At 42.4% G+C, this 15,101-nt stretch overlaps 1 protein-coding gene across 1 annotated transcript in view; it reads right to left on the bottom strand.

Moving 5' to 3' along the window:
- LOC118364219 (eukaryotic translation initiation factor 3 subunit E) overlaps nucleotides 1–15,101 on the bottom strand; it is a 40,876-nt gene that overhangs the window by 14,518 nt on the left and 11,257 nt on the right. The window contains exons 4-7 of the mRNA XM_035745554.2: nucleotides 14,770–14,812; nucleotides 13,241–13,345; nucleotides 6,882–7,007; nucleotides 6,390–6,514 (exon numbers count right to left, since the gene is read on the bottom strand). Coding sequence (XP_035601447.1) covers nucleotides 6,390–6,514; nucleotides 6,882–7,007; nucleotides 13,241–13,345; nucleotides 14,770–14,812 — 399 coding nt within the window. The remainder of the gene's footprint in view (nucleotides 1–6,389; nucleotides 6,515–6,881; nucleotides 7,008–13,240; nucleotides 13,346–14,769; nucleotides 14,813–15,101) is intronic.

Here is a 15,101-nt window from a genome sequence, read left to right as displayed (position 1 = left end):
TAACTAAGCAATTAGGCCCATGGCATTTAGGACTTCTGACCTTATCAACCAAACAGACATGTGCATTGTAATAGCGCATTCTCTGCATGACATGGGTTTAAGCACTCCTTTCCATTACCCCCTGTATAAGCTGAGGGGAGGAAAGGAAACCCTGGCCTCCGCAGTAGACACAGATCACCGAGCAGGGGATCTGCCCAGTAGCTAAAACCCTATCCTTCAGGGCCTTGTTTTTCAGCCACAGGTCAAGTTGCTAAGGGCTGAGCACGAGAGGGGGCCTTGTTAGAAGCCAATTAGAACCCTAGACAACATTCTTACTCTGCAGACAGTGTTACAAGTCCTTTCCCAACACACTTCCGTACAAAAAACACACATACAACCCCATTCCTTTTTCAAATGGAGTGTTCAACATGAGTTAATTGTACAACAATCTAGTGCTGAGGGATTTTAGAAGCATTTCCTATATAGCTAATACAGGACACTCATTCATTCTTCATCGCGCAGTCTTCTAAACCCCCGACTCCATTTAATGCAGAGATAGTTATTTTTGATAATACTTTTGTAATGCCTTTTGTGACATAGTGGGGCAAAAAAGTATTTAGTCAGCCACCAAATTGTGCAAGTTCTCCCACTTAAAAAGATGAGGCCTGTAATTTCAGGTTCACTTCAACTATGACAGGCAAATTGAGAAGAAAATATCCAGAAAAATCACATAGGATTTTTTTATGATTTTATTTGCAAATTATGGTGAAAAATAAGTATTTGGTCAATAACAAAAGTTTCAATACTTTGTTATATACCCTTTGTTGGCAATGACAGAAGTCAAACGTTTTCACACCTAAGCACCTTATACCACCCACCACTGCGACTTGTTTGCTCTCGTCGCCAGACCCACTGGCTCCAGGTCATCTACAAGTCCATGCTAGGTAAAGCGCCGCCTTACCTCAGTTCACTGGTCACGATGGCAACACCCATCCGTAGCACGCGCTCCAGCAGGTGTATCTCACTGATCATCCCTAAAGCAAACACCTCATTTGGCCGCCTTTCGTTCCAGTTCTCTGCTGCCTGTGACTGGAACGAATTGCAAAAATCGCTGAAGTTGGAGACTTTTATCTCCCTCACCAACTTCAAACATCTGCTATCTGAGCAGCTAACCGATCGCTGCAGCTGTACATAGTCTATTGGTAAATAGCCCACCCATTTTTACCTACCTCATCCCCATACTGCAAAATTGGAATTATTCGCCTACCTCATGCCTTTTGCACACAATGTATATAGACTCCCCTTTTTTTCTACTGTGTTATTGACTTGTTAATTGTTTACTCCATGTGTAACTCTGTTGTTGTCTGTTCACACTGCTATGCTTTATCTTGGCCAGGTCGCAGTTGTAAATGAGAACTTGTTCTCAACTAGCCTACCTGGTTAAATAAAGGTGGAAAAAAATAAAACACACGGTTGCTGGTATTTTGGCACATTCCTCCATGCAGATCTCCTCTAGAGCAGTGATGTTTTGGGGCTGTTGCTGGGCAACACGGACTTTCAACTCCCTCCAAAGATTTTCTATAGGGTTGAGATCTGGAGACTAGCTAGGTCACTCCAGGACCTTGAAATGCTTCTTACGAAGCCACTCCTTCGTTGCCCGGGCGGTGTGTTTGGGATCATTGTCATGATGAAAGACCCAGCCACGTTTCATCTTCAATGCCCTTGCTGATGGAAGGAGGTTGTCACTCAATCTCACGATACATGACCCCATTCATTCTTTCCTTTAACACGGATCAGTCGTTCTGGTCCCTTTGCAGAAAAACAGCCCCAAAGCATGATGTTTCCACCCCCATGCTTCACAGTAGGTATGGTGTTCTTCGGATGCAACTCAGCATTCTTTGTCCTCCAAACACGACGAGTTGAGTTTTACCAAAAGTAATATTTTGGTTTCACCTGACCATATGACATTCTCCAAAACTTCTTCTGGATCATCCAAATGCTCTCTAGCAAACTTCAGACGGGCCTGGACATGTACTGGTTTATGCAGGGGGACACGTCTGGCACTGCAGGATTTGGGTCCCTGGCGGCATAGTGTGTTACTGATGGTAGGCTTTGGTCCCAGCTCTCTGCAGGTCATTCACTAGGTCCCCCGTGTAGTTCTGGGATTTTTGCTCACCGTTCTTGTGATCATTTTGACCCCATGGGGTGAGATCTTGCGTGGAGCCCCAGATCGAGGGAGATTAGTGGTCTTGTATGTCTTCCATGTCTTCCATTTCCTAATAATTGCTCCCACAGTTGATTTCTTCAAACAAAGCTGCTTACCTATTGCAGATTCAGTCTTCCCAAGCCTGGTGCAGGTTTACAATTTGGTTTATGGTGTCCTTTGACAGCTCTTTGGTCTTGGCCATAGTGGAGTTTGGAATGTGACTGAGGTTGTGGACAGGTGTCTTTTATACTGATAACAAGTACAAACAGGTGCCATTAATACAGGTAACGAGTGGAGGACAGAGGAGCCTCTTAAAGAAGAAGTTACAGGTCTGTGAGAGCCAGAAACCTTGCTTGTTTGTAGGTGACCAAATACTTATTTTCCACCATAATTTGAAAATAAATTCATAAATCCTACAATGTGATTTTCTTGATTTTTTCTCTAATTTTCTCTGACATAGTTGAAGTGTACCTATGATGAAAATTACAGGCCTCTCATCTTTAAGTGGGAGAACTTGAGCAATTGGTGGCTGACTAAATACTTTTTTGCTCCACTGTAGATACTAATTACAGTGCATCAGGTTGTGTGATCCTCGTAATGTTACGTGGAAAATAGAACTAACGAGACGCAGAATTAAAAGTATCACTGGCAAATGCGACCAGTTATAGTTTCGTATTTGCATTTAATTTATTTCACTGGGAAATGCGAGTGAACTGCTGGCACTTTAGAGCCCACTGAATGTCCATCTTATGTTCGCTAACGTTAGCTTGAAACAATTAGGGTTTACCTTTCCACAACACACCGTGTCGAAAAGGGATGAGTTTACCCACAGCTGACAGTCGAAAAATTTTGCATCAAAACAGGAGGGGCAGACACGGGGTAGCTACGTTGACTATTAATCTACATGTCTGTTGACAAACTCGGTACATGTCTGTGTTGCAGCTCGAGAACAGGGATGTTTAAAATGATATATTTTCTAGATATATGCATTTCACGTACCAACTATGCAATTCTCTGTCCATGTACGAGATCCAAGTTATGTACGCAGAAATGAGTAGGGTCTTGATTTTAATATATATATATATATATATATATTTCATTTAAATCATTTTAAAATGATTAAGCCCTACTCATTTTTGCATACTTTTAACTTGGATCTCGTACATTGACAGAGAATTGCGTAGTTGGTACGTGAAATGCATGCATGTTGGCAGGTCTTCAAAGCTGCACAAGTCATGCAGTCATATCTGGGACTAACTGAGGGGGGAAAAATGTAGCATTCACCATACCCCACTTAATCATTTTGGAGTTTAAGGCAACAACAACGCTGTACTGGTTGCAGAGGACGCTTCAAAAGAATTGAACCAAGAATTTAAAAATCAAAACGATTTCAACCCAGTGCGTGTGAGTGAGCGTGAATAATGAGGAGAGAGATGGGATAGGAGGGTGGAGATGAGGGGTAGAGGGCAAGATTTCATTATAGATCACCTCATGACAACATTCTCACCATGAGTGCCCTTGAACTCAGTAGAGGTTTTCAATAACAAACTAGGAAGGCCTGATGCAACTTTTGCTGACTGTGGGTAACAGAGGTCAAACATTAAACTAAGGCCTAGCCACCAACTTTGGCCAAAGGAAGTAATGGTCAAGGGGTGAGGGAATGAGGCCAAGACTCACTGTGGAATTAAGTGGTTTCTTGACTGAAATTGCAACGCAAACACTCCCTCAAGTTTGTCCAAACAGATGTTTGTGTGAGCTTTTCATGACTAATTATTGGGCAGCCTTTCATTCATGTGTCACCAAGATGGCATAGCAGTCAGACGTCTTTTGTCGTCGTGTGTGTGTGTGTGTTATATATATTCAGATCTAGGATGTGTTATTTTAGTGTTCCCTTTATTTTTTGAGCAGTGTATATATATAAAAAGGTATGTGAAGAAAGTTGTATATATATATATATATATATATATATATATATATATATATATATATTTACAACTTTATATGTACGTGTGTGTGTGTGTGTGTGTATACATATATACATATATATATATATACATATACATATGTATACATACATATATATACATATATATACACATATATATATACACACACTGCTCAAAAAATAAAGGGAACACTAAAATAACACATCCTAGATCTGAATGATATATTCTTACTAAATACCTTTTTCTTTACATAGTTGAATGTGCTGACAACAAAATCACACAAAAATGATCAATGGAAATCAAATGTATCAACCCATGGAGGTCTGGATTTGGAGTCACACTCAAAATTAAAGTGGAAAACCACACTACATGCATTCTGTATACTTCTGGCCCTTCTTTGGACACTTAACAACCCTCCAGGCAAGCTTCAATGCCATACAACTCTCCTTCCGTGGCCTCCAATTGCTCTTAAATACAAGTAAAACTAAATGCATGCTCTTCAACCGATCGTTGCCTGCACCTGCCCGCCTGTCCAACATCACTACTCTGGACGGCTCTGACTTAGAACACGTGGATACCTAGGTGTCTGGTTAGACTAAACTCTCCTTCCAGACCAACATCAAACATGTCCAATCCAAAGTTAAATCTAGAATTGGCTTCCTTTTTCGCAACAAAGCATCCTTCACTCATGCTGCCAAACATACCCTTGTAAAACTGACCATCCTACCAATCCTCGACTTCGGCGATGTCATTTACAAAATAGCCTCCAATACCCTACTCAACAAATTGGATGCAGTCTATCACAGTGCCATCCGTTTTGTCACCAAAGCCCCATATACTACCCACCATTGCGACCTGTACGCTCTCGTCGGCTGGCCCTCGCTTCATACTCGTCGCCAAACCCACTGGCTCCATGTCATCTACAAGACCCTGCTAGGTAAAGTTCCCCCTTATCTCAGCTCGCTGGTCACCATAGCATCTCCCACCTGTAGCACACGCTCCAGCAGGTATATCTCCCTAGTCACCCCCAAAACCAATTATTTCTTTGGCCGCCTCTCCTTCCAGTTCTCTGCTGCCAATGACTGGAACGAACTACAAAAATCGCTTAAACTGGAAACACTTATCTCCCTCACTAGCTTTAAGCACCAGCTGTCAGAGCAGCTCACAGATTACTACACCTGTACATAGCCCAAACAACTACCTCTTTCCCTACTGTATTTATTTAGCTCCTTTGCAACCCATTATTTTTATTTCTACTTTGCACATTCTTCCACTGCAAATCTACCATTCCAGTGTTTTACTTGCTATATTGTATTTACTTTGCCACCATGGCCTTGTTTTGCCTTTACCTCCCTCATCTCACCTCATTTGCTCACATCGTATATAGACTTGTTTCTACTGTATTATTGACCGTATGTTTGTTTTACTCCATGTGTAACTCTGTGTCGTTGTATGTGTCGAACTGCTATGCTTTATCTTGGCCATGTCGTAATTGTAAATTAGAACTTGTTCTCAACTTGCCTACCTGGTTAAATAAAAGGTGAAATAAAAAATTACGTAACATTAAAAACTGAGTAAAACTCAGAACCAGACCTTTATATCTGCTATGTTGTGGTGGCATGTCATACCTTCAGTTGACTACAATCATCGGTTCAACTACACAAACCGGCAATCAGAATGGGGGGATGCATTATAATAGTTTGTGTGTAAATTTTACGCAGTTCTGAGTTTCTGATCTGCAATACACATGGACTAACTTGCAGCTTCGAAAGTAGAGACCACACAAAAACAAACAGACTGAAACCACTTTTAAAAAATACCCCAAGTAGGTTTTTAAAGCAACCCCCTTCCCAAAGTTAAGAGTAAATGGCTTCCTTTTCAAAATCAAGTTAGTCTAATAAAAACGTGTACTTTCTCCACAGTTAGGACCTGACCCAGGCGGCTGCCAGCTGAACCACTTTTTGTCTCTCCTGGGCCAGGAGCAAACCCTGGGGCCCAAGGTTCAGCCCTCTACTGTGCCTCTTCTTTAGGGATAATTTCCTTCAATTGTCCCCACCAAAGATGCCAGCAGGCCACATTTTAACAATCACCTCTTGGGTCACTCAAGGGTTTAGTGTGGATCAGTGAAGACACTGCACCTCAGACTATAGAGATGGCAGCTTCTACAGAGCAATATGTTAAGGAGGGTTAGTCATCAGGTCTAAATGAGCCAACATTGTTTTACAGAACTCCAGTGTGTCCGAGATGAAAATACTTACTGTGGCTGATACAGGAAGAGCTCAATGATGTTGTCTCTGCCTTTGGGGTGGTTAAAGAAGACGAATAGGGACCAGTGGATCAGCCAGGTCCTCTGCTGAAGAGACTGGAGAGGGGAGCTCACCGACTGGACAGGAGAGAGTTGTCATTATTTACTAGTTCTGATTGAGGTGACAATACAGTATACTTGAAGACAATTAAAAAGTTCAGAGTACTTTAAGAACGTGAGGTCTCAGTTCCCTTTTAAAGGTTTTCCTTTCAAGCCAGAGGCCGCACCCCTGCATCCTTCCCAGCTATCCATCCAATACATTATTTTAAGAAAATAGATCCACATAACTGCTCCATTTTCAGATCCTCTGGAGTCAGGACTGAAAGGGGGTGGGGCATCAAGCCGCAACAGTGCTTTGCTGAAACACGAAGCGGTCAATAAGGGAGTTGAATCTACGTAAGGGAACCAGAGTGCAGTGTCAAATTCTGAGAAGTGGGGCATTTACATTGTTATCGATAGTCTCCCTCAGGCGGGTGAGGTCTTCCATCGCAGCCTCCCAGTTCTGCATCAGGATCTCAGAAGCCAGCTTCCCCCACAGGGAGTTCAGGGCGTTCCTGTCTGTGGCCGGGACCTGGGAAAAGACATGTCATACTTGTTAGAACATAAACAAAGCATCAACTCACACAGCAGCAGAACTCAACCCACCTGCAAAACGACCAGGCACTGGCAGATCTAATCCTGATAAATGCCTCAGTGTACAAACCGTGTGCTCGCACACACGCACGCTCAGGGACAGTCAGTGAAGTAGTGGCTGTTGCCACCGCCGCTTGGCTTTGGCAAGCAAAACTGTTCGGTGGAGTTACTTTTCTTATTTATACTGGATAAACTGATTAAATTATGTCATCCTGAGGGAATGGGACTTGACAGAAAGAGAAATGAATGTTTAGCTTTTTATAAAACCTAATTTGCTGCACTTTGTGATACGGCAACCGCTGCATTGCAGATGTTCCGCAATCCTTTCAGATTACCACCCTAACTAGGAGCACATTTGAAGCATATGTGAGCTTCTCCATACAATGTGCTAAAACATTGTTACTGTTATTTAATTAATGCTGCAACTCTTGAAAAATGCGCAGGGTGGCACACGGCCTTGGGAAGACAACACGCACATCACTAAAGATGGACATAGCTTTGGCCCTACTCTGTAGTCAAGAAAGGAATGTGTCATCTAAAATTTAGCTCTGCCTAGTTCAAGCTACCACCTTGGTCCCTGTGGTTGTGACGTTTCTGGGGCAGAGTCAGCAGGTCAAAGGTCAGCTTGTCGGTAACATCTCCATACCACAATTACATGGTTCAGATTCTATCTAAAAGACAATGGTTGAAGAAACCTTGAGTTCACAACTCTGGGTTCAGATATTACTCCCTTAAAATAACTCAATTGGATATTTAAATTAGCAGTTGCAATTGGAGAGAACATTGAAGATATACACGCAAAATGAGAGTAGATGGAATGGAGGGCACATCTAGCATCTTTGAGGGAAAACTGCACCGCTGTTCCTCAGACCTCCGGTCAATCCCCTCTTGCCTTCAGCCCCTCTCTGAATGGACATTAATGAAGTGTGTATGGTGCTACTACTTCTGGTGGTGGTTTGCGCAACATCTGATAGATAACTGATCAACAAGGCCACAAATAGAAGCATGCAGTAGAGGCAGAGTTACCAAAATGTCTTTCACTTGGAGTTCACCAACAGAGGTCCTGCTCCAGCCACAGAAACCTTGATGCACTGTGACCAGCAACAGCCTGGGTTTCTCAACACCATCTGGGAGGTGTTCATAATTTACGCCGAGCCAGGGTAATCCGTCTAGATAAATGACAGCGTTTGGATGCTTAATTTGATGGAAAAGGGCATCGAAGACAAATCTGTTAATGCCCTTAGGAAATGTCCCCGATTGGCTATCAAGCTTTAGAAAGAAGAAAAAAAAAGTCCTAACCAGATAAAATGCTTTTCCAAAGTCTATGCCTGGTACATTGCCAGGACACTTAATTTCAGTTAGCTGTACAAACTGCATGTCTTGAGGAATGTTTAAATAACTTCTACAGCTTCTCAAGCATGTTAAAATATAATTGCGATAACCTCCTACCATTAACACAAAAGGAAAACCTTGAGTTGAATCATGCCATCTATAGTCTTAATACAACTCTTCCATTATCACAGGCTAAATGCATTGATATATGAAATGATGCTAACAAGAAACAGTTGAAGGGATAGACATCCTTAAAGTCACGAGTTCCTGTTTATTTGTTTTTACCTTTAACTAGGCAAGTCAGTTAAGAACAAATTCTTATTTAGAATGACTGCCTACACCGGCAAAACCTGGACCAATTGTGCTTAATCAAAGCTAGGCCTCCACCCTATGGCTCATGGGAACCGCCGGCCCACAGTAGCTTATGATAAACACCAAACGCAGTGACAAGAGTGAGGGCGGGTGCCTGCTGTAAGGCCACAGGTAACCTAGACGCAATCCACCACACCCCCTTCTTTCAGACAGCAGAGTGGACTGTGAGACACGAATGATCCATGGATGGAGAAGGAAACCAGCTGAGATCTCTTAGTGATTGAGAAAAACATAATCAAGATAAAGGATTAATACATATTTATATTACATACAACAGATAATTTCACCTAAGTGTTGTTTTACAAGGTCAGACATAGCAGTACAGCGCCCCTGGAGCAAATTATGGTGCCTTGCTCAAGGGCAAACAGATTTTCACCTCATCGGGTCGGGTATTCGAACGAGCAACCTTCCAGTTAGCGGCCCATCGCTCTAACCGCTAGGTTACCTGCTAGGCTACATGAAGACCATTAGGCTACACAGTAACTTTTAAAATGAACTGCGACAAAAAGGGTGATCGGTGGAAAAGAATACTGGTAAGGAAAAAACAGGTGGGGAAAGTCAGCAGCAAGGTAGTCTTCCAGAGTAAAACACACAAAGAGGAGCAGAAGGCCATTCATCCACTCACAACAGTAGAGTCCTTTGATCATAAAACAAAAACTTGGGACTGCTTTAAATTACTTTTTTTTTTTATTAAAAAAAGAGACCTCATAAGAAAGATTAAGCATTATAATTTAGGAGAAAAGCCAACCACAGTGCCAATTTAAAGGTTGTTGTTTCATCGGTCTAAAAAAAGTATATATATAAAAAAGTTTGTTTGTTTTTTTCTGCCTTGGAAGTCCCTGCCTGCTAGGTTTGGCCGATCTCCATGTCATTATGGCAGCTTTCTACACACTGCCTGACATTCACTGGTGGCCACGCAACAATAGTTTCAATACCAGGGTTTTTTCCAGCAGTTACCTAGAGTTTCCATTTGTTGGCGAAAAGAGGCACATTTTCACTTACTGACCAGCAACAATAAATTTACTGTGCTGAAAAGCCGTCGGGACACTCAATCTTTATTCGCAACATCCAATACCTACATTCACTGATGCTATGAATAAGTTGCTCTTTTCGCGCTACGCCACACTGTAACAGAACCCGAGGCCTGGATTTTGCAAGCCTGGCTTCCTCCGTTTAATTGACTGGCTTTCCCACGTTTGATGACTTACGGAGCCTCACCTCTACCTTACAGGGGCAGTCTGAGAAAATAGGAGGTCCAAAACAATAGGGCAGCAGGTATTAAGTATAAAGACAGACATGTAGGCATTTTTTGTTAAAAAAAGAAGATATTTTTAAATAAACGAGCCTTTGGATTGTCAAGAGGAGGCAGCGGCTATCTGGTAACAGTAACTGCCCTGGCTGAAATTTAAAATGAGGGGCTAATGATTTGAGGAGTAAATTCAAAATGGGAAAATAATCTACATAACTTATTTAGACTGAGCTAAAAACCATAAAGAACTGTGCGGAGAGGGAGCGCATCAATTGCATGCTTTTGATGTGGTGGTGGTGGGGGGGGGGGTTGCTCATGTTTAATCAAGAGCCGCCATCATCTGGTCTTCAATGTCTCTCGCTAGCATACTTAAATGTGAGTGCATCACAGAATCAATCAACAACAAAAAAAAGAGCCCAACTGCTTTGGGTTAAGAGGCGGTTCACAGAAAGTAGAGCTCAGTCTCTGCTAAGCCTGTTTATCAGGAGAGGACACCAGCATCACCAATGTGCATGACCAGTCACAGACATCTTCACGACAGAGGGAGAGAGTATCAAATGTCAATTACAATGGGAAACCTAAGTTGGTTGTAATATTTGTCATTCTGATGAACTTGTAAAGTGTTGATTTTATTCTTTGCATTTTTCGAGACTGGCTTTGGCACAAGTCTTTGCTATACCCCAGATCTCAAATGACAAACGCAACCCCCCAAAAAATAAAACAATTGAATAAGACTTGGAAAACTTACTGGTTGTGCTCGTTTGGTTGAAGGAATTACAGGACACTGATAGTAGAGACGAAATGGTAAACCCTGGCTTTGGAGTAACGATGGTGAAATCTACCACCAAAAACGTAGGCGAGTTTGATCATCAAATTTGCAAACAGCTTCACAAAAAACAACATTGGCTTCTGAAAGGGGGAACACAAGGTAATAGTAGTGATGGTGCATGGTCAGTGTGACCATAAAAACATACCTCAGACTAAAAGCACCAACACTGGGTCTGGTGGTTCCTACAGTAGAAATGAACCTCATTGGCCAAAAGATTCTTTTTGTTTGGAAATTAAGTTTGACGCCAAGGCTTTCTGAAGAACATTAGGCGACTTAACTCGTTAAAGTCAACGATAGCGCAAAAGGTCAGCCGAGCATTCAGACAATGAGTAGCCCTTAGATGCCACTGGTACTGGAGAGAGACTAACAAAGGCAGCACTGAAGATCTGGTGGCACCTTCCACTGAGGTCACAGGATGTCCATTCCCAGGACTTATCTAGTGTTACACCACTCTATTGTGACACAAAACACTCCTCTGGCCTCCCCTCTCAGTCAGGTTACCACCTCTCTTGGCCTAAGAGGTTTCCAACTCTTTACAGCAGTGCACACAGTCCTACTGCACCTTTCCCATTCTCTGTGTAGTTCATCTTTCACTGATTTCTGAGGGCAGCGGGAGAGAAGCCACAAACACCAGCGCAATGATCCCTTTGTTTGGAGGAAATAAGATGTACGCATGTGTAACAAGAATACTGCCAGTACTTTCAGTGAACTGTAATTACTATCCGCCCCAACCCTATTTGGTATTATCTGATTTCCAAAGCATTTTACTGCTGGTGAAAATGATTTAATCCCTCCTCCATGCACCACGGACTCTCGTATGTTAGCCAAAACAACAAAAAGGAAATACTGTGTATAGCCACACAGGTTGAGAAACGCAATGGAATTAGCGGCAAAACATTAAAAACCAGCAATGTTAACCGAAAATAAATTTGACCGGTCAAGCTCGGTCTATAGGTTCATTTTCATAATTTAGTGGAATTAAATTGGCACCGCATATAAAGTATAGTTAGAGAGGAATATTACCTAGCAGCTCCCCAGACAGCTGGTTGCCACTTGAAGCAAAATTCAGACCTTTGCATTTAGAAAAGGCGACCTTTGCATTTAGAAAAGGCGACCTTTGCATTTAGAAAAGGCGACCTTTGCATTTAGAAAAGGCGACCTTTGCATTTAGAAAAGGCGACCTTTGCATTTAGAAAAGGTGACCTTTGCATTTAGAAAAGGCGACCTTTGCATTTAGAAAAGGCGACCTTTGCATTTAGAAAAGGCGACCTTTGCATTTAGAAAAGGTGACCTTTGCATTTAGAAAAGGTGACCTTTGCATTTAGAGTGAAAAGAGAGTTGAGTCACTTAAACAGCATCGTATTTTCTGTTGGTCACGTCAATTTTACTGTTTGGAACACATTAACCGGGGTTAGTTAATAGGCAAAAAAAATGTACATCCCTAATTCAAACAAGATACGCCTAAATGAGTGGACTTTGTAAATGTATAGCCTAACTGGTAGGCCAGTTCTTTGTTTAGTAAACCTGTTCTCTCAGTCAGTTGATTATTTTTGAGTGTGCCTATTGTATGTAGGCATGTACACACTTTTTCAAAGCCCACCAGAACACGTTACGTAACTCGTAAGCCTGACAAGGAGTTCTGGCTATCAGAGTTATCAAATCAATAAGTCGTCCACTGCAGCCCGCCCAGCGAGAGGACTAAAGAAAGATTATGAAGTCTGCTGCTGAACACTTGGCACAGTTAAAAATAGAAAAAAATCCTACCCTTGTCCTTGAACGTCAACTCATCCTAATACTGAAGACGTGTGGAGAATTGAATGAGGGAATAAAGGCAGCTTTTCACATGCAATTAACTGAGGGTGTTCTCTTCCACCTGCTAGCCCTTTGAAAAATTAAAGAACCTGGCCAAACAACCGAGCAGTGAAGTAGGAAATTCAATTTTTCATAACACGAGTCGAGCCAAAAAAGTGTACATCAACGGAAACATTGTGTAATTCCAAAAATGCAATGTTAAGTGGATGTATACTGCTCATAAATTTATGGCATTTGACACTGTCCACTGCCGGGGAAAAAAATAATCACACGAACAAGTGATTAATGCACAAAATGGGAGTCGTTCCTGAGAAACTAATACTTCTTAATGAAGCTTCAATCATCGTCTGTTTGCCCTTAAAGAGCTTACTAATATATAGCACTGCCCAATAGTGTCCATTTGTCAGTGGTCCAGTTATTATTCCAAAAACTACGGATGAAGTTAAGGGTACAAATCTGTAATATCAAAAAAATAAAAAGTCTCTAAATCTATTAACTTGCTGTGAACATCTAGCATCCAAGGTCACCAGTTTGATATTTCATAAGAGTACACTGAAATAAGGGGTACTAGACTTACCAGGACACGGAAGAAGTAGAGGTACTCGGCAGCCCCAGAGTAGTTTCCACACTCGTACTGGAACTTGGCATATCTGTACAGAGTGTCCAGGTACTCCTGACGGAACTGGAAGAGAAGAGGGCTGATCAATGGTTTCATCCAATAACTATTCAGAGCATAGACACATGACACCAGCAATAGTTTATGATGACCATATTGTCAGCTTTCTCACAGGTTTCATGTAAGAGTATAGTCCAAGATGAGCCATGGTGTTATATCCAGTCAATATGCCAGATCACCCCACTGGGAACAGAGTGGCTGAACTAAGGAGGGCAATTCTAGAATCATGTTCGATTTCAGAGCCCATTCTGTTGGATTACCATCACTAATTATTGGGGTCAGCATAGCATGTAGCCGAGCAGTTCATATCTGTATTTATTATGGATCCCCATTAGCTGCTGCCTAGACCACTTACACAAGTGGGAGTGTTGCTGGTTTGAATCCCTGCTCAGACAGTAAAATATGGTGCAGAGTGCACGGTCAACCAGAGGTTTGCTGGTAACATTCTTGATACAGTTATCTGCTGTCGTGCACTTGAGCAATTTCACTGTGTAATTGTGTGTACAAGGAGCTCCATGTCAACATCCCATATGGACTGTCACAACATTACCATACGTAGGCCTATTTACTTCTGTCACCCGTGGCTATTTGGGAAAAGTCTTCAACAACCGACCTGAGCCCTATACTACGGATAAGGTATGAGGAGTCAACTTTGGTCAAGTCTGAGTTCAACTTGAGTTAAGTGGCTAACCTTTTAGCCAAGAAAAATTTATATGAGTACAAATCCTTCAGAACGAACCTACTCTGGGGCAGGCTAACTCAGAGCCAACTCCATTTATCCTGAATCTAGTGTGAGCCACTAATTGAGGACCAATGAAATCAGATACACTCGCCCCCATCTTTACGCCGTAACAATGATAAATGTCCATTAGGTGGGTGGAGGCCGGGTACATGTTAATGGGGGGTAGAATATCTCTGAACGGTACACTCCTGCTAACTCAGGACATATCACAGCGTGCTGTCGTCCGTTTGGGAACAGAGGCCAGTCTCAGATGCAGTGTGGCTTTGACAGGCAGTGGTTGCGAGCCACAGCGAAGCGGAGGGAGACCGCCCTTTCCCACAGCCGAGTGGCCTTCGCGCTGCAGAGGTGCATTGAGGACAGAGTGCAGGTCAGCAGGGATGCCAGGGTGGGAGGATTCCAGGGGGGGGGGGGTCACGCCAAATCTAGACAACCAGCATTTCTGCGGGTAGACCAATGTGTCTCGAGCTGTTCTGTATATTCTTAACAATTCACCACAGACTGTAAAATGTCCACAGATTTTTCTGCAAGCTGTAAAGCCCCTAAAAAAAAATAGTTAAAGTTTTGGGAAGTCATTACATGTCTCCCTGCTTGGGCCTTCCCGCCCCCCTTCCCTAAATAGCAGGTTCACACAGGAGTCATGAGAAATGCAGTTTAGAAGTGAAATGTCAGCAAAGCGGTCCAAACTTACGCTGTGTTTCTCCGCCAGATAGTTAAAAAGGGCCTGTCCATCCCTGAAAAAAAAAAAAAAAAAGTATCACAGTTAGTGGCCTTGTTTCATTAGAGTTGGCTGATGCAGGTTGGGTGTTGAGCCCCATTCAGGTGTACTTTTTCAATTTCTGGAATGTAGCAGGTCTAGAGTTCAGGGCAAATCAAGGGCCTTTCATTTTCAAGCTTTGAGCTGCACCTTTTGACCTTCAAGAGTCTGACAGGGAAGCAAAAGTACTTTTATTTTGTGTGAACAATCACAGGCTGTTTAAAACATTCATCTTCAACACTGACACCATTAAACTCATGGTCCAA

Source organism: Oncorhynchus keta, chromosome 31, assembly GCF_023373465.1.
Source record: "Oncorhynchus keta strain PuntledgeMale-10-30-2019 chromosome 31, Oket_V2, whole genome shotgun sequence".
Taxonomy (NCBI): Eukaryota; Metazoa; Chordata; class Actinopteri; order Salmoniformes; family Salmonidae; genus Oncorhynchus; species Oncorhynchus keta.
The sequence above is the reverse complement of the archived record's forward strand: the minus strand, read 5'-3'. Positions and strand labels throughout refer to the sequence as shown.